Source organism: Podarcis tiliguerta (genome assembly GCF_965153285.1).
Source record: "Podarcis tiliguerta genome assembly, chromosome: 17".
Lineage (NCBI taxonomy): Eukaryota > Metazoa > Chordata > Lepidosauria > Squamata > Lacertidae > Podarcis > Podarcis tiliguerta.
The window spans coordinates 40395148-40422493 of record NC_139550.1 but is presented as its reverse complement, the minus strand read 5'-3'; the positions used below and the strand labels follow the sequence as shown (position 1 = coordinate 40422493).

The 27346-nt window shown below is 43.9% G+C and overlaps 1 protein-coding gene across 36 annotated transcripts in view; it reads right to left on the bottom strand.

Annotated features, from left to right (window-relative positions):
* Positions 1-27346, bottom strand: part of MBD1 (methyl-CpG binding domain protein 1) — a 152096-nt gene that overhangs the window by 74592 nt on the left and 50158 nt on the right. For 22 of the 36 annotated variants that reach the window (XR_014506618.1, XR_014506619.1, XM_083420981.1 and 19 more), the window contains one exon: positions 14495-14668. The exons of the other annotated variants lie outside the window; for them this stretch is intronic. Coding sequence is in view for 20 of the 22 variants with exons in the window: in XM_083420981.1 (XP_083277107.1) it covers positions 14495-14668 (174 nt within the window). In the remaining 2 variants the exon portion in view is untranslated. The remainder of the gene's footprint in view (positions 1-14494; positions 14669-27346) is intronic. 36 annotated transcript variants of the gene reach the window in all.

The window sequence follows — 27346 nt, the reverse complement described above, 5'->3', positions numbered from 1 at the left end:
GGACGTGCCCAAGGATTAAGACCTTCTGGGAAATGATATATAATGAAATGAAAAAGGTATTACCGTATTTTTCGCCCTATTGGACGCACTGGCCCATAGGACGCACCTAGTTTTCAGGGGGGGAAATCAAGGAAAAAAATATGATTTCCCCCCCGCAGCTCTGGGAGCAGTGGACAGGCTGCACGCAGCCTGTGCGCTACTCCAATACCTTCTCCCTGCTTTTGCGGGAGGTGGCGGAATTCCCCCACCTCTCGCAAAAGCTCACAGGAGCCGTGCGCGACTCCTACGGGCTTTTCGACCAGGAGGGAAAAGGGACGGACTCGGCCAGTCAGTCCCTTCTCCCTGCTCGGGGAAAAGCCCTCAAGAGGGGCGCTCTTCAAAGGGTGTGCGGCTCCTGCGGGCTTTTCTAGGAGGTGGGGGAATTCCCCCACCTCCTAGAAAAGCCAGCAGAAGCCACGGAGCCCCTTTAAAGAGCGCACGGCTTTTGCCTGCTTTTGTGGGAGGTGGGGGAATTCCCCCATCTCCTGCAAAAGCCCACAGGAGGGAGAAGGGATGGACTCGGCCAGTCAGTCCCTTCTCCCTCCTCAGGGAAAAGCCCCCAAGAGCAGCGCGCTCTTTAAAGGCTGCACAGCTCCTACGGGCTTTTCTACGAGGTGGGGGAATTCCCCCACCTCATAGAAAAGCTAGCAGAAGCCGCGGAGCCCCTTTAAAGAGTGCACGGCTTTTGCCTGCTTTTGTGGGAGGTGGGGGAATTCCCCCATCTCCCACAAAAGCCCACAGGAGGGTTGGAGAGTAGCGGGATGGCGTCCTGCGCCTTCCCGCTGCCCCCCCATCCTCTGGGGCTGGCGAGGGGGGAAGCGCTGCTTTCCCCCCCGCCAGCCTCAATGCCGGGTTGGAGAGTAGCGGGAAGGCGTCGCGCGCCTTCCTGCTGCCCCCCATCCTCTGGGGCTGGCGAGGGGGGAAGTGCTGCTTTCCCCCACCGCCAGCCTCAAAGAGCAGACTCTCCTGGCTTCAGCGGAAGCAACGCAAAGCCTCCGGAGCGCAGGCTTCGGAGGCTTCGCGTTGCTATCGCTGAAGCCTAGTAGCCTGCATTCGCCCCATAGGATGCATAGGATGCACACACATTTCCCCTTCATTTTTGGAGGGCAAAAAGTGCGTCTTATAGGGCAAAAAATATGGTAAATATACCTTTCTGAAGAAACCAGAGGCCTTTCTCCTGGGCATGGTCGGCCAATTGGTGCTAAAGAAGGATAGAACTTTTTTTATGTACGCCACAAGAGCAGCAAGAATACTCATCACAAAGTACTGGAAGACACAAGAGCTACCCACCCGGGAAGAATGGCAGATGAAGCTGATGGACTATATGGAAATGGCGGAAATGACTGGCAGAATCCGAGACCAGGGAGAAGAGTCGATGGAAGAAGATTGGAAGAAATTTAAAGACTATCTACAGAAATATTGCAAAATTAATGAATGTTAGAAGAATATTGGAATGAAGTTATATGGTTTTAGCAGAAGTGTTATTATACAAAAATTAATTGTTAATGCGCTAAAGTGGAAAATTTAAAGTTAAACTGTGTTAGGATAAATTATAGAACAAAAATTGAGAAAGAGGGAAAGGATTTGTTGAACCAGCTAATTTGAACTAGAATACAAAAAAGGGAGGCGCAAGGAAGTCGAGGAAACAAGCATATAAAAGATAAAGAAATTAAATTTGGATGTGTTTTTAAATGTTTTAGTTTTTTCTTGTTGTTTTGTGGTATTGTTTTTTCCTTTTATTTTTGATGTATTGTCTGTTAAATTTTTTATTGTTTCTTCTTTTCTTTTTTATTCTTTTTCTTTTTGTAACTATTAAACATTTAATAAATATTATTTAAAAAATAAATAAAGAACCTTTTAATGGTCTGAATCTCAACATAAATAAAAAAAAACTATGATCATGGCCACTGGTCCCATCACCTCCTGGCAAATAGAAGGGGAAGAAATGGAGCCAGTGAGAGATTTTACTTTCTTGGGTTCCATGATCACTGCAGATGGTGACAGCAGTCACAAAGTTAAAAGACTCCTGCTTCTTGGGAGAAAAGCAATGACAAACCTAGACAGCATCTTAAAAAGCAGAGATATCGCCTTGCCAACAAAGGTCTGTATAGTTAAAGCTATAGTTTTCCCAGTAGTGAAGTATGGAAGTGAGAGCTGGACCATAAAGAAGGCTGATTGCCGAAGAATTGATGCTTTTGAATTATGGTGCTGGAGGAGACTCTTGAGAGTCCCATAGACTGCAAGAAGATCAAACCTATCCATTCTGAAGGAAATCGGCCCCGAGTGCTCACTGCGGGAGGTAGTGAAAGACAGGAGTGCCTGGCGTGCTCTGGTCCATGGGGTCACAAAGAGTCGGACACAATTAAACAACAAAAGCGAAAAAGAAAAAGAACTGGTTAAAAATCCGAAGAATGAAATACCAAAACAAAATATCAAGATATTACAGACGCAACTCTCTATTATTCTGAATTACAAAACAGAACAAAAGAAAAAATGTTAAGGCAGATTTTTTTTGAATCTGGCAATAAGCCAGGCAGAATGCTTGCCTGGCAATTAAAAACAAAAAACAAAAAGAGAGGGCAAAAGAGAAATTGATAGGGGAAGGGAAAGTAATAGATAGAAGAACCCAAGGAAACGTGAAAAAATTACAAACTACTGTTGGAAGTTATTGGCGCTGTGGGTTAAACTGCTGTGCCGCTTAATCTTGCCAATTGAAAGGTCGACGGTTCGAATCCCTGCGACGGAGTGAGCTCCCGTTGTTCAGTCCCAGCTCCTAGCTCCCATTGTTCCAGTTCCCAGCTCCCATTGTTCCAGTCCCAGCTCCCAGTCCCAGCTCCCGTTGTTCAGTCCCAGCTAGTCTAGGCTAGCTAGGCTAGGCTAGGCTAGGCTAGTTTAGATGTATTCAAGTCTCCAGGGCCAGATGAACTGCATCCAAGAGTATTAAAAGAACTGGCAGATGTGATCTCAGAACCACTGGCAATCATCTTTGAGAATTCCTGGAGAACAGGCGAAGTCCCGGCAGACTGGAGGAGGGCAAATGTTGTCCCTATTTTCAAAAAGGGGAAAAGAGAGGACCCAAATAATTACCGCCCAGTCAGTCTGACATCAATACCAGGGAAGATTCTGGAGCAGATCATTAAGCAAACAGTCTGTGAGCACCTAGAAAGGAATGCTGTGATCACCAATAGTCAGCATGGATTTCTGAAAAATAAGTCATGTCAGACTAACCTGATCTCGTTTTATGACAGAATTACAAGTCTGGTAGATGAAGGGAACGCAGTGGATGTAGCCTACCTTGATTTCAGCAAGGCATTTGACAAGGTGCCCCATGATATTCTTGTAAAGAAGCTGGTAAAATGCGGTCTTGACTATGCTACCACTCAGTGGATTTGTAACTGGCTGACTGACCGGACCCAAAGGGTGCTCATCAATGGTTCCTCTTCATCCTGGAGAAGAGTGACTAGTGGGGTGCCACAGGGTTCTGTCTTGGGCCCGGTCTTATTCAACATCTTTATCAACGACTTGGAGGATGGACTCAAGGGCATCCTGATCAAATTTGCAGATGACACCAAACTGGGAGGGGTGGCTAACACCCCAGAGGACAGGATCACACTTCAAAACGACCTTGACAGATTAGAGAACTGGGCCAAAACAAACAAGATGAATTTTAACAGGGAGAAATGTAAAGTATTGCACTTGGGCAAAAAAAATGAGAGGCACAAATACAAGATGGGGGACACCTGGCTTGAGAGCAGTACATGTGAAAAGGATCTAGGAGTCTTGGTTGACCACAAACTTGACATGAGCCAACAGTGTGACGCGGCAGCTAAAAAAGCCAATGCAATTCTGGGCTGCATCAATAGGAGTATAGCATCTAGATCAAGGGAAGTAATAGTGCCACTGTATTCTGCTCTGGTCAGACCTCACCTGGAGTACTGTGTCCAGTTCTGGGCACCACAGTTCAAGAAGGACACTGACAAACTGGAACGTGTCCAGAGGAGGGCAACCAAAATGGTCAAAGGCCTGGAAACGATGCCTTATGAGGAACGTCTAAGGGAGCTGGGCATGTTTAGCCTGGAGAAGAGGAGGTTAAGGGGTGATATGATAGCCATGTTCAAATATATGAAGGGATGTCACATGGAGGAGGGAGAAAGGTTGTTTTCTGCTGCTCCAGAGAAGCGGACACGGAGCAATGGATCCAAACTACAAGAAAGAAGATTCCACCTAAACATTAGGAAGAACTTCCTGACAGTAAGAGCTGTTCGACAGTGGAATTTGCTGCCAAGGAGTGTGGTGGAGTCTCCTTCTTTGGAGGTCTTTAAGCAGAGGCTTGACAACCATATGTCAGGAGTGCTCTGATGGTGTTTCCTGCTTGGCAGGGGGTTGGACTCGATGGCCCTTGTGGTCTCTTCCAACTCTATGATTCTATGATTCTATGATTCCTGCCAACCTAGCAGTTTGAAAGCAAACGATGCAAGTAGATAAATAGGTACCGCTCCGGCGGGAAGGTAAACGGCGTTTCCGTGTGCTGCTCTGGTTCACCAGAAGCAGCTTAGTCATGCTGGCCACATGACCCGGAAGAACTGTCTGCGGAGTGTACAAACGCCGGCTCTCTCAGCCTGTAAAGCAAGATGAGTGCCGCAACCCCAGTGTCGTTAGCGACTGGACTTAATTGTCAGGGGCCCCTTTACCTTTACAGGAGGTTATATCAAGCAAAAGATAAAGATCAAAAGGAGATGGAAAGATATACAGTGGCACCTCAGGTTAAGAACTTAATTCATTCTGGAGGTCCGTTCTTAACCTGAAACTGTTCTTAACCTGAAGCACCACTTTAGCTAATGGGGCCTCCCGCTGCCACCGCTACGCAATTTCTGTTCTCATCCTGAAGCAGGAGGGAGGGTCCCCTGCTCCCAAGAAACCAACCTTAAAGAGAAAATGATCAGCACAAAAAATGAAGAAGACCAAAAACATCAAATTGAGAGGGCAAAAGGGAACGTCGACCTGCCGGACTAAAAAAATGAATTTCCAGAAGCTCTTTAAGCTGCTGGAGAATACAACAACAAAGAACTCTGCTCCTACAACCCAAAGGAAAATCACAAACTCATGCATGCCAATAGAGCATTCTGAGGAAAAGCCCCACGCCCCAGCGGATCACATACTGCCCTCTAGTGGGGAAATAGGGAAACCAAAGGCAATTCCTTTAAAAAAAAAAAAATTATTAACAGGCCAATCAGATCACATTAATTCCAAATCACATTAGTTCCAAATTACACAGCCAAATTTTTAAAATTTTGTTGGGGGTACCCATATTTCGAGCTCCGAAAGGGATCCAAACATCACTCTTGCTGCTGCTTTAATTACACAGTTCTGTGCAGATAGTCTCTTTGTTATTTTCCTCATCTTCTTGTTGTTATCATATATTCCTTTCTTTGTGATCTCTGATAGTCTTCACAAGCAGGTTGAAAACAAACATATGCTGTGTGGATTTTACGCTTCTCCAAGAGCCATATCACATAAAGGACAGACGCCATTTCCACACCTCTGTACAGAACATTCCCACAGTCTGTCCGTTGATTTCCACAGGCCTGCCAGTCTGTCATTAATTCTCTCAGGGGGCCCTACCAGGTCAAACTCACATTCCGATAACCATGGTCCTCCTCCCCCTCGTCCTCCTGTGGGCAGGCCTTTCCACAAATAGAGGACACCCATCATATGCTCAAAGAAAAGTAAATATTCCCGAAAAAATCGGAATAGTCACCAGGGGCCTCGTGACAGCAGAAAATATCATCAAGGTAAAATTCCTCCCTCATGATACAGCCCAAAATAGGGTTATCGTGACTTTATCTGATATTTTTTATGATTTGTGATATTGTGTGTGTTGTAGCTGGTCTGTGACCATATTAATAAATTCATTCATCATGACTTTTAAGGATGGGCTCTCAACTAAACAGACCCTTTCAAATAAAGGCAATTTCCTGAGGGCTGGCTTGCTTGTGCACCGTTTCTTCAAAAACATCGAAGACTCTTCACCACTTCTAGGAGCACATAGGCCAGTTAGACCAAAAACCAAAACCAGCACTGCAGAATCCAACAGCGCCGGAAACGGTAAGCCGCTCTACCCAGGGGCTGGCAATCTTAAACATCCTGGCAGGCTGTGCAAAACCCCGCCCTCACCAAATAAGCTAGAAAAGGATTTCTCCTCAAAGGATGAACAACTCCTAACAACCTACCTCGAGCAGATCCTACTTTCCCAGGATGCACTAACTGAAAGACTTTCGACCATAAGGAAGTCACTTCCACCTCTAGCCCCGCCTCCTCCCATGGAATTTAATTACATCAATTGCAAATCAAAGCCTTTAACCAACGAGGAATGGACAACTTGTTGATATCTGTGTCCAGAAGAAACGGGCTCTCCTACACCCCCTCCAATAGCCCAATCCAAATCGCAACAAGTTGAACTGGTGGTGCCAGCGCCGGGAATTGGCTCAATCTTCATAGACTGCCTGGGAATCCTAGAAGCTATTCATTCAGAGGAATGAAATAAGGTCTCAGCGGGTGTCTGCCTGGACGGACAAATTAATACCCCCAAATTAGTCTTCCCCTTAAAAGGCTCCCCCATTCCTCCGCATCGTGGCTCATTCAAGCCAAACTCAAAGGACCTGAGGAATCAGCGGCAGAAAACAGCTATGAGAGCCTGGAATCCAAAAACCCAAGAATCAACTGCTGCCCTAAACATCATCTCCTGGAATGTTGCCGGCTGGTCCAGATGCCTCTCCCATTCTTTGCCTCAAAGCAGGTGTGATCAAACCAGGGTTTATTTGATGTTATTGGTTTAGTTGGTCTTTTTTCTGTGGTATTAAAAAGATAAGGTTTCAATTGTTGGAGCAGGCTCTCAAACTTGGAAACTGGGTCCTCAGGCCTAGGATTATCCCCAAAGTCAGTTAAAATTGTACGGAGTTTTTCAGAGGTTAGAATCTTCTTCAGTTTGGAATCAAGTGCAGGGGTTTTGCCCCTCAAGCCCTTCTAAGTCTGGATTTGGACCAGTCAAAAGCTACGGTCAGGCAAAGAATATTAGACACCGAGAGACAGAAGGACTGTGCAAGGTGCCCCAACTATAGAATTGGAGAAATCGAGAGAGATATAGCCGCACCAGCAGCATATCTCTTCTTTCTCGTAACTAGGGATGCAAGAAGGGCCTTTACACTCGCCAGAAGTTCAGCTCTTCCCTCACCGGTCCTGGATGGAGCCTTTAGAAGGGTCCCGTATGCTCAGAGACTTTGCACCTGTTCACTGGGAGAGATAGGAAGCCCAGAACACTTGTTCTTCAGGTGCCCCTTTTATAAAGAGGCACGTAGTAAGATCATGGATCCCCTACTGGTGAGGCTCGCCGACCTCCCGCAAAAGCAAAAATTTGACCTTTTGCTGTTGGGCAAAGATCAGAAGATGACCTGGATGGTCGCCAGATTCTGTCTACAGATCTGTAGGCGCAGACCATCGCCCAACTCAAAATAGTCCCAAACACGGTTCCATGGGTGATTCTGAGTCAACTTCCTGGGACAGTGTATTGCTGTACATTGTTTCTAAATTTAGTGTTGTATATTGTTTTAATTGTCTGTTTTAACCATATTTTCACAGCAGTTTTTAACGTTGTGAGTGTCCTCTACTTAAGAGGCTAAAGAACTTTTAACTGAGTTAAGATTAAAAAAGGATGTGTACAAAAAATTGAAAAGGGGGGAACTACCAAAGAGGAATTCAAACAAATAGCCAGCACGTGTAGACACAAAGTCAGAAAAGCTAAAGCACAGAATGAACTCAGGCTTGCTAGAGAGGTTAAAAGCAACAAAAAAGGCTTTTATGGGTATGTTCGTAGCAAAAGGAAGAACAAAGAAACAGTGGGGTCACTCAGAGGAGAAGATGGTGAAATGCAAACAGGGGACACAGAAAGGGCTGAACTCCTCAATGCCTTCTTTGCCTCAGTCTTCTCCGATAAAGAAAACAATGCCCGACCTGAAGAATTTGGAGCAAATGATTCAGCAGAGGAAACACAGCCCAGAATAACTAAGGAGATAGTACAAGAATACTTGGCTAGTTTAGATGTATTCAAGTCTCCAGGGCCAGATGAACTGCATCCAAGAGTATTAAAAGAACTGGCAGATGTGATCTCAGAACCACTGGCAGTCATCTTTGAGAATTCCTGGAGAACAGACGAAGTCCCGGCAGACTGGAGGACGGCAAATGTTGTCCCTATTTTCAAAAAGGGGAAAAGAGAGGACCCAAATAATTACCGCCCAGTCAGTCTGACATCAATACCAGGGAAGATTCTGGAGCAGATCATTAAGCAAACAATCTGTGAGCACCTAGAAAGGAATGCTGTGATCACCAATAGTCAGCATGGATTTCTGAAAAATAAGTCATGTCAGACTAACCTGATCTCGTTTTTTGACAGAATTACAAGTCTGGTAGATGAAGGGAACGCAGTGGATGTAGCCTACCTTGATTTCAGCAAGGCATTTGACAAGGTGCCCCATGATATTCTTGTAAAGAAGCTGGTAAAATGCGGTCTTGACTATGCTACCACTCAGTGGATTTGTAACTGGCTGACTGACCGAACTCAAAGGGTGCTCATCAAGGGTTCCTCTTCATCCTGGAGAAGAGTGACTAGTGGGGTGCCACAGGGTTCTGTCTTGGGCCCGGTCTTATTCAACATCTTTATCAACGACTTGGATGATGGACTCAAGGGCATCCTGATCAAATTTGCAGATGACACCAAACTGGGAGGGGTGGCTAACACCCCAGAGGACAGGATCACACTTCAAAACGACCTTGACAGATTAGAGAACTGGGCCAAAACAAACAAGATGAACTTTAATAGGGAGAAATGTAAAGTATTGCACTTGGGCAAAAAAAATGAGAGGCACAAATACAAGATGGGGGACACCTGGCTTGAGAGCAGTACATGTGAAAAGGATCTAGGAGTCTTGGTTGACCACAAACTTGACATGAGCCAACAGTGTGACGCGGCAGCTAAAAAAGCCAATGCAATTCTGGGCTTCCTGACAGTAAGAGCTGTTCGACAGTGGAATTTGCTGCCAAGGAGTGTGGTGGAGTCTCCTTCTTTGGAGGTCTTTAAGCAGAGGCTTGACAACCATATGTCAGGAGTGCTCTGATGGTGTTTCCTGCTTGGCAGGGGGTTGGACTCGATGACCCTTGTGGTCTCTTCCAACTCTATGATTCTATGATTCTACTCTGCAGCCTCTTATAGTTGTTTTATCTGCGAGTTTTTTAGTTCTTATGCTCTTACAGTTGTTTTAACTGTGTGTCTTTGTTGGTTTTTAGCTCTTATCTGTTTTAATTATTAGTTTTTTATCCACCCATTATCTGTGTTTAATCTTTTATTTTATTCGGATGTTTTATGCCTGTTTCCTTGTCCTCATTTGCCCTAACAATTATCGGTCAAAAATCCCAACTGCTATTTTATCTATATGCTTTTCTTAATCCTGGTCTATGACCGTAATAAAGTTCATTCATTCATTGATTCATTCATCCTGAAGCAAAGTTCTTAACCCAAGGTACTATTTCTGGGTTAACAGAGTTTGTAACCTGAAGTGTCTGTAACCCGAGGTACCACTGTATAGTACAGAATAGACTCCCAAGGACAACAAGCAAAAAAATTGAAAAACTAAACTCCCCTATAACAATGATGGAGATGCAACAATCAATCAACAAAGCGAAGTCAGGAAAGTCACCAGGTACAGATGGCTTATCTGCCATGTTCTACAAGAAATTAGAAATTAGAACCGATGAAAACAGACATGAACAGAATTTTTTTTAAGGGAAAATACTAAAGTCATGGGAAGAAGCTTTTATCACTTCAGTAACCAAACAAGGAATGGACCGATTGCTGATTAAAAATTATAGGTGAATATCATTATTTAAAAATGATTATAAAATATTCGCTGACATCCTGGCCAACAGACTCAAAAGAATACTTAACAAAATTGTACGCAAAGACCAGGAGGCTTCTTACCAGGCAGACACATGTGCAACAATATCATGAATGTAATTGATATTTTAAAGTATTTGGAGTAAAAAACGGATAAAAAAGCAATTTTGATGCCGAAAAAGCTTTTGATAATATATCCTGGAATTATATGAAAAAAACTCTAGAACTTACAGGACTCTGGGAAAGTTTCAGCAGAGGCAGTGAGGCAATACATCAAGACCAGAGAGAAAAGTTGATTTTAAATAATTAAGTAACAGAAGAATTCAAGATAAGTAAGGGGACTAGACAAGGTTGCCCTTGTCACCTCTACTGTTTATTATGGTGCTAGAATCACTAGCGATCACAATAAGGAAAGACCCAGAAATAAAAGGAATAGTAGTATGAAAGAAATCACATAAAATAAAGGCCTTTGCTGATGATTTGATAATAACTACTGAAAACCCTGAAGAAAGTGTAAAAAATGTTAGAAAGAACTCTTGAATTTGGAAATGTGGCAGGATTTAAAATAAACAAAAACAAAACTAGTATGTTAGCAAAGAACATGTCTATACAAGAAAAAGAAGAACTACAAACAATTTCAGGACTAACCATAGTAAATAAGGCTAAATACTTGGGAATTTGGTTAACAAATAAAAATAGTAATTTATTCAATGATAATTATTTAAAAATCTGGAAGGAAATTAAAAAGGATATAGAAATCTGGACAAGGCTGAAACTATCATGTGGTAGAATATAAGCAGTAAAAATGAACGTGCTTCCCAAAATGATGTTTTTATTCCAGATGACACCAGTGATTGGGAGGACGGGATGTTTCAAATCTTGGCAAAAAGATCTATTGAGATTCATTTGGCAGTACAAAAAAACTAAAATTAAACACAAATTATTAATAGATAGCAAAAATAGAGGTGGAATGGCCCTCCCTGACTTGAAATTGTATTATGATCCAACCTTTCTAAATTGGTTAAAAGAATGTAGACTTACTGGACTTAGAAGGTTTTGATAATCACTACAGGTGGCATGCATATTTGGGATATGAGAAGGTGAAAGTTCATAGAGGCTTCCTTAATCATATCATAAGAAAGCCTTTATATAAACTATGGAAAAAATATAATGAACTACTAGAACTCAAAACTCCTTGGTGGCTATCTCCTTTGGAGGCTATAGCAGTTAAAAGGAAGAATATGGAAACGTTATGGGCTACATACAAAAATCTCTAAGAAGAAGAAGGCAACAAATTGAAATTGAAAAAATATGAGGAAATAAAACATTACCTGACAGGATGGATCCAAATACCACCAGCTAAACAAAGTGTTTAAGATAGATGATAATAATAATAAAAAGGTTTTGCAAGAGAAGAATCAACATTAGACAAAGAATTAATACAAAATAAGAAAAAAGCAATTTCTAGAATGTATGGAATTCAATTAGAATGGAAGGTTAAAGATGAGCAAGTGAAAGAAGCAATGATTAAGTGGGCAATGGATTTAGGCAAAACTATGGAATAAGGATTGGAGATTGACAGCTTGCTACTCAATAAAGGAAAATTTCCTAAAGATGTTTTATAGGGGGTATATAAGGTAAAGGGATCCCTGACAATTAAGTCCAGTCACGAACAACTCTAGGGTTGCAGCGCTCATCTCACTTTACAGGCCGAGGGAGCCAACATTTGTCCACTTCCGCAGACACTTTTTCCGGGTCATGTGGCCAGCATGACTAAGCAGCTTCTGGCGAAACCAGAGCAGCGCACAGAAACGCCATTTACCTTCCCGCCGGAGCAGTACCTATTTATCTACTTGCACTTTTTTTTGCATGCTTTTGAACTGCTAGGTTGGCAGGAGCAGGGACCGAGCAACGGGAGCTCACCCCGTCGCGGGTATTCGCACCGCCGACCTTTCGATCAGCAAGCCCAAATGGCACAGTGGTTAACCCACAGCGCCACCCGCATCCCTAGGGGGGTATATAACACCTAGCAAAATATTCAAAACGAACAAAATGAGATCTAAAATGTGCTGAAGGTGTAACCAGGCAGAAGGGACACTATTTCATATGTGATGAACCTGCAACAAAATGAAGAGCTTCTGGGACACTGCTTATGAGGAGTTGAAAAAAAAAATAAACAAACTTTATAAAGAAACCAGAAGCCCAAATGAAAATAAGAGAATATTCCTTTACGCATCATCGGCAGCAAGAATATTAATTGCAAAAAATTGGAAAAGTGAAACACTACCAACAAAAAAAGAGTGGCAAGACAGATTATATTATTAGCTTGATCTGGCAAAAATGACAGATACAATTAAAGGACAGTCTAACCAAAAATTTCAAAAAGAGTGGGTAATGTACAGAGATTACTTAAAAAATCAGTGCCTGGACTTGCTTTGAGTAATTTTTGCAAAATGAATTATGGTCTACAAGCATAATATATGGAGAAGGGTAGAAATGATGAAATGAGAAAGTAACAGTTTATCAAACACGAAACCAGAACCGCGTTGAGGAGGAAGGAAGTCTATTAGAATAGAATAAAAATTGGAAAGAGAAAACAGGGCAACGTAAGTCCATAAGTAAGAACTTTCGGATTTATGGCTATATATTTGTCATTTGTTTTGTGTGTTTTTTAGTTTGTTTCTTAAGTGTCGTCATGTGTGTGCGTGTTGTAATGAAAAGTTAGTAAAAAACATACACACACACACACACACATATATATATATATATATAATTTGCCATAAGCTCACAATCACCACCTGGTGTCACATTTGTATAATGCACTTAAAACACACTTAAAATGTTACATTTGCAACTGTACAGCTGAGTCCTAAGTTATTTTGTGCAGATCACCACAGGAGGCAGCAACTTCCATTGTGCTGCACTGCAAGTCACATCTGCTGAACTTTCTGCCAATCAGCTTCCCTAGCATTATTACATGACAGGCAGCAGCCACTGTCCAGGGAGGTTCTACCCTTTATTACTTCTGCTAAAGTGAGGCAAGACATGAGTACAGCAGCACTCTTCCTACTTGTGAGAACCAGTAACTGGTACAAAATATTGAATGTTTAGTTTCATTCCACAGCTAGGCAGGACGGATAACATCACTGACAAGACAAGTATGTGTGTGAACATACGTATGTGTGGGGAAATACTTTCCGTTTCCCTCTCTTTCCTGATCTTAAGCATCACCCAGGCTTCCCACCTGCTGGCAATAATGCAACTGCTTGCACCGCTCCTGCTCTGCTCCGTGTTCTCTCCCTCTGCAACCATCATAACTAGGCCCTATACCTGCACAACAGTCTCTTTTCTGTCCATATTCCATTCCATGGCCCCAATCAACAGGCATGGCCCCAAACACAGGCCTTCCATTCCATGGCCCCAAACACAGGCATGCTGTGTTTTCATTTGATTCCCCACCCTGCCCCAATTTTCAAGCGTTAAATTCTTTGGTCTTTCCTCCCAAACTGCAGCACATCCCACAATAGCCAGTAGTCCCTGTTACACCAACACCTTCCCCTTTTCATTCGCCTCCCCAAACAAACACTGCTTTGCGTCCCAATGTCTGTGTTGCCTTAAGTTCCAAAATAATGTTTTGTTTTTCAAAAACAAACCCATCCAATAGCCTAATTGTAAAAAATAGTTTATAAAGGTGTTTAGTCGGCTGGTGTTTACTGGGCTATTGCCAACTGATTTGTTTGGTTTTAATGTTGTTTTGTGGCAGTTAACCACATTGTTATAGTTGATATTATAAACTGATGGTAACCCCCTACAAGAAATATTTATTTAGCTGTCAGGATAAAAATCTTGGAATAAAGAAACTTATTTATCTATCATTATATACCACTACTCACACCAAAAATACATGACAGAGCAGTCATGAAATAGACATGCATGTCCTCACTCTGAGGTGACCTCTGCTGATCCAGGATTGCATGAAAAGCTAACATGAGAAACAACTATGAGTTTCCAGCACCCATGAGCTTAATGTGTGCCATGTACTGAACTAGCCTATGAGGCCAGAAGGATTTTGTGCAAAGCCCCCAAATCTGCTCCTCCTGTCCTACCAAAACACACTGGAGCTCATTGCACAGAGAGGTAGGCAGTGAGAAGAAAGAAAGCACTCAATGGAGATAGAGATTTATGAGAAGCAGGTGACTGTGAAGGTGATCAGCCAGGAGGAGACTTGAGGGGGTGGATTGTAAGAAGAAACTTGGTAGTTTGTGGGGATAGACAATTATTCCCAAGTGCATCATGGAAACAGGTCACCCGGCCTGTACTCCACTGCTTAGCGGCAGGTAGGCTAGGGGGTGGGATGAAAGAAAGCGGGGCAGAACAAACAGAGCAGGCAGGCACCCCAATGATCCAGAGAAGCATCGGGATGCAGCAGGTTGGTTCCAGTAAAGAATCAGCTGGCGTGGGCAGGGCAGGGCAGGAGCACCTGGGATGTGTGTGTGCGTGCAGGGCAGTTACCTCTGGCTCGAAGCTGGCTTTTGCCCGTCGCTTCTGGCCACTCCCCTTGGCTCCCCGCCGCCCCACCTGCTTGATCCTGGTGGGCTTGCGGTTGCCGAAGGCGTTCCTCCTCCTCCTGACCTTCCAGCCCGCTGCCCCTTCCGGGCTGCTCCACTCCTCAGGAAGCAGCCGCTTCTGGGGAAGGGAAGAGAAGAAGGAGATACGAAGAGGAGCAAGCTGTGGAAGCGGCAGGCAGCAAATGCAGAAAGTGGAGCCCCCGTTCCCCAAAAAGCAAGCAGCGCCACAGCTTGATCCACTCTTTCCTGGACCATGATCCCAGCACAAGCCTTGCGAAGCCCCTTTCTGCATCTCCAAGCTTGCCACCTGCCAGCCCCATCCCACAAGGCACATTCAAGGCATTAAAAAGCAAATCTTCCCCTCAGCCTCCCACAGTCTGCTACAATGCTCAGACATGGACAGACCTAGGATCACAAAAAGGGGCAAAACATTGAGGATTGCAGGTCAGCACTTAGGTCAATTAGCATAAGCAAGAGAGCTGTAGGGAAGGGCCGTAAAAAACCAGAGCCTCAGTGGCATTTCCAAAAACTGAGAAGCATTATTCAATACCAAAGTTCCTGTTGCCATGTGTGTGTTTTTATTTATGGAAAGCAGGTTTCTAGCCCTCAGGGTTACAAAAATGTCAAAATTTTGCTGAAAACTTAGGGTTGGATCCAACTAAGTCATACTCAAAGTACACCCACTGACACAAATTTACTTTAATCACTTAAAGTACTTAAACTCCTCGCTCTAGGAATACTGGAGAATTTTCTTCACACACTTCTAATTTGGAACACACATACCTCCCCAATTTTGTGATGCAGTTCTCAGCTCAGAAAAATGTTTACAAAATTGCATTTCCCCTCAAGACTGCACACTTTAAGTGGAAATAAAATGATTTTTTTATATTAAAAAAAATCTCAGAAGGTGGGACACTACAGACTTATGACTGAACATGTGCAAAACTGGCATAGACCACAATTAGGCTGACCCATCCAGCCTTACCATGTTTCTCTGGTGACTTTCAGACAAAACCTCTAATTCAAGAAGAAGAAGAAGAAGAAGAAGAAGAAGAAGAAGAAGAAGAAGAAGAAGAAGAAATCCTCCCCAAACTGCACAAAGACACATGCACATTCTGTGAAACAAACAGAGCAAACATGCAGGTTTTCCAATGTGCATGATTTATATCATTATGTCAGAACCTTTATTGCATTAGCAAACTGCCATAGCAAAATAAGACAATACAAAAAAGAAAAAAGACAAACTAGAGACAAGCAACCCAGCAAAATTCAGGTGTTTTGGCTGGCGTAGTGACATTTAAGTTACCCGAAGACAATAATGCAGAGATATAATAGCCAGCGCCCAAAAACTAGTATGCGGGTATATATAAAGCACAAAAAGGCCCCAGAACAGACTCAGCATATTGAGTTAAAAGTAATAAAAAGATTAAAACAGGTCCAGGTCTAGGGCACGCTACCCTGTCAGAGTAGCCCTGAGTTTCAGAGCCTGCACTATGAATATTGCCACCCCACGTGAGATTTGGGGATTTGCGACCACAAGAAGCGATTTCAAACAATCTTCCTTAGATGTAATGGTGGACGGGATCAAAAGGAGGAGCTTAGATCTTATTGGCTCATAAATAGGGCAGTAGAAAAAGAAATGTATGAAGTCCTCTACTTCATTCATTGTGCATGGACATAGACGCTGGGTAATAGGGGTCTTAGAATAAATCCCCTGCAGGAAGGCCGTGGGTATAGAATGGAAGCGGGCCATAGTAAACGCTCTTCTCAAGTTGGGCTCCGTCAGGTCTATCAAGTAGTTGGCAAGTGATCTTACCACTTTCACTTTAGGGAGCCACATGGAGAGGCGAGCTGAGGTGGACTGTGCCCGGTCCATGGCCTCGTCTCTTGTAAGAATCCAGGCCCGGATTTTATGTTTGTCCCAAGAGGACAGCGAGTCAAGATTTGGGAGAGAGTAGCGTGCAGTAATAGTCACCATGGCCTTGGACCATTTATTGCTTTGAGAACACGTTAAAAAGGCTTGCCTGGCTAGTAGGGGACCTGGGGCATTGATTAATTTACAATAAAAGCTAATAATTCTGATGTGGGCTCTCGCAACAATGGAGGGGAGGCCCAGTTCTGTTCTTAACTGTGCTGCAACCGAGCCCTTGGGGAGACCCAGTATCTTCCGTGCAAAAGAGTTTTGTAGAATCTCCAGCCGTTGTAGTGTTTTTAAATTCCACCCCCAGATTTCAACCCCATACAATAACATCGGGAGGACTTTGCTGATAAATGCTTTTCTGATTGGTGGAACCAGCTGGCCGCCTTTTGCATAGTAGAATTTCTCCAAGGCTTTGATGGTTCTGCGGGCAGCCAGGATGGTTGTATTTAGGTGAGCTGACCAGCTAAGCCCATGCTGAAAAATGATACCCAAATACTTGAATGCTGAACAATGTTCAATAGAATGGCCCTCAAAATTCCAGAGTGACTTCCGAGTTTTCATGCCAAAAGTAAGAATTTTGGTTTTGGCGAAATTAATTTTAAGGGAGTTGGTATCACAATATGTCATGAGCCCTCTGAGCATGTTGTTTAAGCCCAGCTTGGTTAATGACAGTATCACCATGTCGTCCGCATAGAGTAATATGGGGATCTTGAGCTGTTGTAAGGAGGGGGCAGATTGATTTAGGGCCTTCGTAGTTGTGACGATGTCATTGATATAGAAATTGAATAGAAAAGGGGCCAAGAGGCAGCCCTGTTTGACCCCTTTATTCAGAGGGAAAGAATCAGAAAGAGCTCCCAGAGGGCCGAATTTTACTCTGGCCGATATGTCATTATGAATTTCCATAAGAAGGAGGAGGAGTCTCTTATCTATGCTGGTATGACTAAGCTTCTGCCATAGCCTATCTCTGGGAATGGAGTCAAAGGCGGAGGTCAAGTCCACAAAAGCCGCGTGTAGTTTGCAGTTGAACCTGTTTAGGTATTTATCAATCAGGGTAAGTAGAACAAGACATTGGCCAGATGTGCTGTGACCTTTGCGGAAGCCAGCCTGTTCCGGATGGAATAGCTTTGTTTCTTCTGCCCACTCAATTAATTTCTCTAGCAAGAATCTAGAGTAAACCTTGTATGATATGTCCAACAGGCTGATAGGTCGGTAGTTGCGCGGATCTTGTGGGTCCCCCTTTTTATGTATTGGGATAACTATGCTCTGTTTCCAGTTAGGTGGAATCTTAAGAGTAGCATTAATGGTGGTAAAGAGAGATGCTAAGATAGGGGCCCACCACGACTGGTTCGATAAGAATACCTCAGGTGGTATCATATCCTCCCCCGGGGATTTATCCCCTGATAGCATGCTAATTAGTTGAGTACATCTCTCTGGGGAGACTGGCTCCCAGGTGGGCAAGGCAGATGCTGGAAGGGTGGTGACTACATTTACGTCAGAATCTGAGGTGGAATACAGCTGAGCAAAGTGAGAGTGCCAGCTGGCTGCTGTGATGTTATTAACGATGAATGAGGGGGGTCTTAGACCTGCATTAATTAAATTCCAAAATTTCTTGTCGTCACGGGTTTTAATGGCCACTGACAGAGCCGACCAGCGTTCTTTCGCAAAGAGCAATTTCTTATGTTGGAGCAGCTTCTTATAGTATGAACGAAATTGGGCTAACTCCCTGATTTTGCTCTGAGTGCTGTCTGCTTTCATGTCTGACTGGAGAAATCTAAGCCTACTTCTGCACTGTTTGCATTCTTGGTCGAACCAGGTTTGATTCTTCCAGGATAGAATCGCACGGGAAGGTTTCGTAAGCGAAGGGAGCAAGTAGACTAGAATTTGCTGGAAAATTGAGAAATGATTCACATTCGTTGTTAACAGCTGAGCTTTCAGGGCTAGGATCTCAGGGGAATTTAGGAGGACTTTTATGTCTTGCTCCAGGTAGATGTCCCACTTCTTGCGTCCGGGGGCCAGGGTCGATGAATCCTGGGGGTGTGGTGAGCTGGGAGGCCCCAGCTGTGTGTGGTGAAAGGAGATGGCAATTGGAAGGTGGTCACTTTCGGTTCTGTTGAACACATTGAAACAGTATGCCTCATCATTAAATGCTGAGGAGGACCAGATGTAATCTATAACACTTGCCCCTCTAGATCCTAGAAAAGTATAGTATCCCCCGGACCAGTCTTTGGGTGTGCCGTGCAAGCTGTGCAGCCCGCAGTTTATAGTGAACTCCAGCAGTATGATGCCAGCCCTATTAATGGTCTTGTCCTGTGAATTCCACGTAGGAAACCACTCCTCTTCTATGAATAATTGCGACTTATCGGTGAATAAGCTTATATCTGCTCCGATTCTGGCATTGAAGTCCCCCATTATAAGGATCTCTGACTTTGGAAATTCAGCCCCAGATTTATCTAGAATAAATCTTAGATCCTCCCAAAGCTGATTTGAGTGAGAGGAGGAGTAGGTAGATGGATTGTACAAGTTTACACATATGAATTCCCCAAGCGAGCTGTTAGTGATGTGCAAAGTTTGAATGTAATTACTCTCTAACCAAAAGATAGGAGAGATATTAAGCTGAAGCTCCTGCGAAACAAATGTTACCAGGCCTCCACTAGGGCGCCCATACAAGTGTGTTTTGGTCGCAGGAATCACAAAGGCGTCATAGCCCGGTAGGGATGGGGGGGGTGAAGATTCTAAGCACCAGGTCTCTTGTATACCCATAATCTGGAATTTCGCTAAAAACTCTTTCATATCCCCGTCATCCTGTTTGGACGTCCATCCTGCCACATTCCAGGATAGCACATTAAAGCAATTTGAGGAGGGACTATGTGCTAGTCAATTGCTCTGGTTGCTGGTGGGAAGGACATTGCCAGGGGTCTGAGACAGCTCCAGGCGAGGTACTACCGAAGGTATCGAAGGGGTGGTGAGTTGATTGATGTGACCAGCAGGGTCTTCAGTAAAACCTAAGTTGTCTCTTTGCACAGTGGGTTCCTTAACGTTTATATATTGGCTTGAAAAGGTTGCGGATAAATGAGGTTCTACCAAAAGAGGTTGACTGGCAAAGGACGAGGATATAGAGTCATTTGACTGGACCGCACTGAATGAAGACTCCAGGTCAGGCATAGAAGAATAGGACATTGACAGATTACCAGGATGAGGTGTGTTTGGCGCGTTACTCTTTAAGGCGGAGGACGAGGTAGTTGATTGCAGATCTATTAGTAGAGGTGAAGGGGGTCTGCGTTGCGACGGTGTATGAGGAGCTTCCGCCAGGCAGACTGCCAAATCATCCGTTATTGGAGTCCCAGTATTTGGCAGGGGTTTCTGGGGTGTTAGCCCCTTCATAACTGGTTTCCTTTGATTTAATAGGTTGCTATGTCCAGGATTTGAGGAGATTTTCTCTTGAAGTACATGTGTAAGATGCTGCTTGAGTGTATCAAGCCTGTTTATAACTTCCTGCTGTTCTACTAATGGCAACTCGCCATAGGATGAAATAAGGTCCCTCTCCTCTGAGATATCCAGATGGCTGGGCCCGCTTTGGTCATGCTTCTTTGTTGCTGGAGTAGATAAACCAGGAAGCTTGGGCTGAGAGGGAGGGTGAGGTTCCCGGGTGGACAACTTGAGTTTCAAGACTGAGTCGCGCCTGTCTGGCGGGCAGCTACCTTTTTGTACGGTGCTGCGGAAGAGAGGTTTAATCCTGGTGTCATTAAAGACTCTTGTTGGGAAGATGCCCCAGGTGGCCAGAAACGCTTTACGCCTAACCAGTATGGAGGGAATTTTTGGAGACTGGAAGGAGAGCAATACTTTTTGGAGCCGATGGTGGTAGTTTAAAAGTTTCACTGTACTGAGGTCTATTAGCGGAGGCCAAATCTGAAGGAGTTGCCTCAGATGATCTTTGACATCTCTCGAATTATTCCACCTTGGGGACCTGGGGTCCCTACTGTGTATAGTTAGACATATTTTGTTTGGTTGTAAAATCAGAGATTGAGAGTCCAATTGAGTTTTTAGGAGGTGACCACCAGTACCACTTTCATGTCTAATAAGGGAGGTATACCTCTGTCCCTTTAAATCCCTCGGAGGCAGAGAGTGGTTGAGCTGGAGCTCTAGCAAATGGGCCTCAAGCTTTTGGTGGAGATTATCCACCTGCATGGAGATCCCATTTATGCTCTTAAAGATGCAGCGCAGGGTCCTGGTTATTAATTGGAAATGATCGAGTCCCATGCCATCGCCGAGGGCCAACTCGGGCTCCCCCTTCGAGGTGGCTCTCACCTCTTTGTCATTATCGTTGGCATTATTCGTTGTCTTCGAGTTCACCCCCTCCACTTCTATATCGGCTGCGAGGTCAATTAAAGGACTAAAACGATTGTGAGTTTCAACCATGTAGCTAACTTCCTCATTATTTCTATTACAGTTAAGAAAAAAAGTATCAATCTTGGACTGTTTGGGCCTCGGGGGAGGCATTGCCTCATCCAGGTCCCTTGGCCGCTTGCCATGGCCCATAGTGGAGATTAGAAGCCGCCTCGTGATTCAGTCGGTAGAGGCAAGTAGAAGGAAATACTGCCCTACGTGGACATAACTGCCTTTTTTTCATATCATTATAAAGATGCCAAGTGGTTTAGTGTAAAGTTCCTGAGTTCCCCAGCTAGGGATTAGAAGATAAGGAAACTTCAAGAGATGCTATAGAAGACTGGGGGGTGGGGGTGTCCCAAGGAGAATTTTCCTTTGCAATTTGCAGGCTGTGGGCAGGATTCACCTAGCAATCCCCAGCAGAAGCCCTGCACAAGGACTGTCACTTGTGCAACTGGGCTTTCCCCGCCATGCCCCTCAAATTTGGATTGGGGCATGTGTGCGGGAAAACACCCCAAACAGCATCAGGGAAAGAAGAGGAATCATTCTGTCCGGCAAGATGAACACTTGCCACAGCGCAATGTCTCCCCACCCAACACACTCTTTGGTCTGTCTTCTACAGTACTTTTGGAAGTTTCCTCCAATTCTTGCTATGCACTGGTATAGCTCTCCTGTCTGTGGTTTAGGGCTGTGCACAGACAAGACAGGAGGCAGAACAGGCCAGGACTCATGTTCAGATATAGGGGGGCAAACAGAGCAATCCTAGCCAAGGACTGGTGAGCATCAAATGAGGCAAAGAGGATGATTTGATACAGAATATAGGCCCTGGTTTAGGGTCAAGGAGACGACTGCCGAGCCCCAGCTTTACTAGAAAAATGCCAATAGGCCATGCTGTGTTTTTGGAGTTCATGCAATATGCACGTGTCCATGTATCTTTCTGTAAGGTAAAGGTAAAAAGATAAAAGACCCCTAGATGGTTAAGTCCAGTCAAAGGCAACTATGGAGTTGCGGTGCTCATCTTGCTTTCGGGCCAAGGGAGCTAGTGTTTGTCCACAGCCAGTTTTCTGGATCATGTGGCCAGTAGGACTAAACTGCTTCTGGTGCAATGAAACACCATGATGTAAGCTAGAGCGCACAGAAACACTGTTTATCTTCCAGCCACAGCGATACCTATTTATCTACTTGCACTTGTGTGCTTAGAATCATAGAATCATAGAGTTGGAAGAGACCACAAGGGCCATCGAGTCCAACCCCCTGCCAAGCAGGAAACACCATCAGAGCACTCCTGACATATGGTTGTCAAGCCTCTGCTTAAAGACCTCCAAAGAAGGAGACTCCACCACACTCCTTGGCAGCAAATTCCACTGCCGAACAGCTCTTACTGTCAGGAAGTTCTTCCTAATGTTTAGGTGGAATCTTCTTTCTTGTAGTTTGGATCCATTGCTCCGTGTCCGCTTCTCTGGAGCAGCAGAAAACAACCTTTCTCCCTTCTCTATGTGACATCCTTTTATATATTTGAACATGGCTATCATATCACCCCTTAACCTCCTCTTCTCCAGGCTAAACATGCCCTGCTCCCTTAGCCGTTCCTCATAAGGCATCGTTTCCAGGCCTTTGACCATTTTGGTTGCCCTCCTCTGGACACATTCCAGTTTGTCAGTGTCCTTCTTGAACTATGGTGCCCAGAACTGGACACAGTACTCCAGGTGAGGTCTGACCAGAGCAGAATACAGTGGCACTATTACTTCCCTTGATCTAGATGCTATACTCCTATTGATGCAGCCCAGAATTGCATTGGCTTTTTTAGCTGCCGCGTCACACTGTTGGCTCATGTCAAGTTTGTGGTCAACCAAGACTCCTAGATCCTTTTCACATGTACTGCTCTCAAGCCAGGTGTCCCCCATCTTGTATTTGTGCCTCTCATTCTTTTTGCCCAAGTGCAATATTTTACATTTCTCCCTGTTAAAGTTCATCTTGTTTGTTTTGGCCCAGTTCTCTAATCTGTCAAGGTCATTTTGAAGTGTGATCCTGTCCTCTGGGGTGTTAGCCACCCCTCCCAGTTTGGTGTCATCTGCAAATTTGATCAGGATGCCCTTGAGTCCATCATCCAAGTGCTTTCGAACTGCTAGGTTGGCAGAAGCTAGGACAGAGCAACAGAAGCTCACCCTGTTGCGCAGATTCAAACCGCCAACCTTCCAATCGACAAGCCCAAGCTCAGTGATTTAGACCACAGCACCACCCGCATCCCTCCCTATATCTTTCTGTATCTCCCCATGGCAATACCTCTGTCCACGCAGTTCCCACCTCTCATTTCAACCACCTATAAAGATGGTGGAGTGCAAATCATGATGCTGTAAGCGCTCCCCACCCCCAAGTGCAGAATGCTGCAGTGGTACAGAATTCTGATTCCCAAGCCTTTGAAACATTCAGTTTAGTCAAGAATCATAGAATCTTAGTTGTTTAGTCAAGAATCATAGAATCTTAAGAGTTGAAAGGTACCACAAGGGTCATCTAGTCCAACCCCCTGCAATGCAAGAATCTCAATCTCCATGCATGACACATGGCCATCCAACCTCTGCTTTAAAATTTCCAGTGAAGGAGAGTCCATCACCTTTCAAGGGAGTCCTTTCCACTGTCAAACAGCTCTTACTATCAGAAAGTTCTTCCTGGTGTTTAGTCAGAATCTACTTGTAACTTGAATGCTACCCTCTAGAGCAGGAGAAAACAAGCTTGTTCCCTCTTCCATGTCACAGCCCTTAAGATATCTGAAGGTGGCTTACATATCTCCTCTCAGTCTCCTCTTTTCGAGGCTAAACATACCCAGCTCCTTCAACCGTTCCTCATCAGTTTTAGTCTACAGACCCTTGATCATCTTGGCTGCCCTCTGCACACATTCCAGCTTGTCAACATTCTACTTAAATTCTGGTGTCCAGCACTGGACACAGTATTCCAGGTGTTTGTCTGACCAAGGCAGAATAGAGTGGTACTATTACTTACCCCCCAAAACATTGTTCACTTAAAAAAAAAAAAATAGGGTTGTTATCAACACTTGTACAACAGGAATCTGCTGCCCCCCCAAAAGTGTGCTCTATAGGATATCCAAACCCCCAGTGCAGATTCTGAAGGTGTCCGCAGGTGGGGGGGGGGGGGAGGCAAGTTCTATTGTGCAAGCGGAAGAACAGTACATTTTCTTTCTTTCTTTCTTTCTTTCTTTCTTTCTTTCTTTCTTGACTGCTCCCATAGGTCTATGCTGCGATTATGGGATGCCAAAAGGTATTTGTGACCCGCATTCTCAGGCACCCCAAAATGTGTTCCTTTTATTTAGTAAGTAGTCATCCCCTTCGCGGATCACTGCCTCGCCATGGTGAAGGGGCTTGAATAACTCAGAGAAGCTATGAACTATGCCGAGCAGGGCACCCAAGATGAACAGGTCATAGTGGAGAGTTTTGACCAAATGTGATCCACCTGGAGGAGGAACCGGCAAGCCACTCCAGTATCCCTGCCAAGAAAACTCCATGGACAAAGACAACAGGCATATAAAAGTCATGACGCTGGAAGATGAGCCCCTCAGGTCGGAAGGCGTCCAACATGCTACTGGGGAAGAGCGGAGGACAAGTACAAGTAGATTCAGAGCTGATGAAGCGGCTGGGCCAAAGCCGAAAGGATGCTCAGTTGCGGATATGCCTGAAAGTGAAAGGAAAGTCCAATGCTGTAAAGAAAAATATTGCATAGGAACCTGGAGTGTAAGAACCATGAACCTGGGTAAGTTGGATGTGGTCAAAAATGAGATGGCAAGAATAAATCAGTGAACTAAAATGGATGGGAATGGGCGAATTCAGTTCGGATGACCATCATATCTACTACTGTGGGCAAGAAACCAGTAAAATAAATGGAGTGGCCCTCATAGTCAACAAAAGAGTGGCAAAAGCTGTACTGGGATGCAATCTCAAAAATGATAGAATGATCTCGATACAAATCCAAGGCAGATCTTTTAACATCACAGTAATCCAAGTTTATGCACCAACTACTGGTGCTGAAGAAACTGAAATTGACCAGTTCTTTGAAGACTTACCACACCTTCTAGAAATGACACCAAAGAAGGATGTTCTTCTCATTATAGGAGATTGGAATGCTAAAGTAGGGAATCAAGAGATAAAAGGAACAACTGGCAAGTTTGGCCTTGGAGATCAAAACGAAGCAGAGCAAAGGCTAACAGAATTCTGTCAAGAGAACAAGCTGGTCATCACAAACACTCTTTTCCAACAACACAAAAGACGACTCTACACATGGACATCACCAGATGGGCAGCATCCAATCCAATCAGATTGATTATATTCTCTGCAGCCAAAGATGGAGAAGCTCTATACAGTCAGCAAAAACAAGACCTGGAGCTGACTGTGGCTCAGATCATCAGCTTCTTATAGCAAAATTCAAGCTTAAACTGAAGAAAGTAGGAAAAACCACTGGGCCGGTAAGATACAATCTAAATCAAATTCCTTATGAATACACAGTGGAAGTGAGGAACAGATTTAAGGATTTAGATTTGGTGGACAGAGTGCCTGAAGAACTATGGATGGAGGCTCACAACATTATACAGGAGGCAGCAACGAAAATCATCCCAATGAAAAGGAAATGCAAGAAAGCAAAGTGGCTGTCCAATGAGGCATTACAAATAGCGAGGGAGAGAAGGCAAGCAAAATGCGAGGGAGATAGTGAAAGATACAGGAAATTGAATGCAGACTTCCAACTACCGCACAATTGCACTCATTTCACACGCTAGCAAGGTTATGCTTAAAATTCTACAAGGAAGGCTCAAGCAGTATGTGGACCAAGAACTCCCAGAAGTGCAAGCTGGATTTAGAAGAGGCAGAGGAACCAGAGACCAAATTGCAAACATGCGATGGATTGTGGAGAAAGCTAGAGAGTTCCAGAAAGACATCTACTTCTGCTTCATTGACTACACAAAAGCCTTTGACTGTGTCGACCACAGCAAACTATGGCAAGTTCTTAAAGAAATGGGAGTGCCTGATCACCTCATCTGTCTCCTGAGAAATCTCTTTGTGGGACAAGAAGCTACAGTCAGAACTGGATATGGAACAACTGATTGGTTCAAAATTGGGAAAGAAGTATGACAAGGCTGTATATTGTCTCCCTGCTTATTTAACTTATATGCAGAATTCATCATGTGAAAGGCTGGGCTGGATGAATCCCTAGCCGGAATTAAGATTGCTGGAAGAAATATCAACAACTTCAGATATGCAGATGACAAAACCTTGATGGCAGAAAGTGAGGAGGAATTAAAGAACCTTTTAATGAGGGTGAAAGAGGAGAGTACAAAATATGGTCTGAAGCTCAACATCAAAAAAAAGAAGATCATGGCCACTGGGCCCATCACCTCCTGGCAAATAGAAGGGGAAGAAATGGAGGCAGTGAGAGATTTTACTTTCTTGGGTTCCATGGTCACTGCAGCTGGTGACAGCAGTCACAAAGTTAAAAGACGCCTGCTTCTTGGGAGAAAAGCAGTGACAAACCTAGACAGTATCTTAAAAAGCAGAGATATTGCCTTGCCGATAAATGTCCGTATAGTTAAAGCTATGGTTTTCCCAGTAGTGATGTATGGAAGTGAAAGCTGGACCATAAAGAAGGCTGATCACTGAAGAATTGATACTTTTGAATTATAGTGCTGGAGGAGACTCTTGAGAGTCCCATGGACTGCAAGAAGATCAAACCTCTCCATTCTTTTTTTTTTTTTTTTAAATAATATTTATTGATTTTCCAATAACATGACACCAAAACAAAAGCAAATCCACAAGAAAAAGAGAAAGAAAAAAAGAATAGTAAAAAAGAAAAAAAAGAATAAAACAAAAAAAACCAACAAAAAAAAGACCCTCCTCCCCCTTTCCCAAAAAACAAACACCCAAACAGCACAAAGTTTCAAATTTCTTCTTTTTTGACTTGTTTCCTCGACCTCCTCCCACCTCCCTCTTTGTATACCAGTTTTTAATCTAATCGGCAAATTCCCTCCAGCTTTTACTGCTTTTTCACTTATTTACTTTTACCCCTTTTTAAAAAGAGAAATGATAATAGAAAAAGAAAATTAACCTTAAATCTTCTAATCTTAAACCCTATAATAATATGCCCTTATATCCTAATGTTTCCTCTTCCTTATCTTAATCCCTGGAACCAAATAGATTCCTTCCATCATCCCCCAAAAATACTTATTCAAACCATATTACATTAAATTTACTTAAAAATTTCCAATTTATCCCACCATCCCTTCCCCCCGGTTTCGGGTACTGCCAGTCCTTTTTACAATTTTTAGAGTCTTTCCAATCCATAAAGTCAATCAGTCAGCCAGGTTGTCTTATATCCGAGGCCTTTAAATCATCTTCCTGGCCTGTCTGCAGAGTCTTTTTCAAGCCTAAAATTAAGTCCCAAGACACTTTCCCCTCAACGTCTCCTTTAACCTTCTTGGGCAAGCTTGTCCAAACT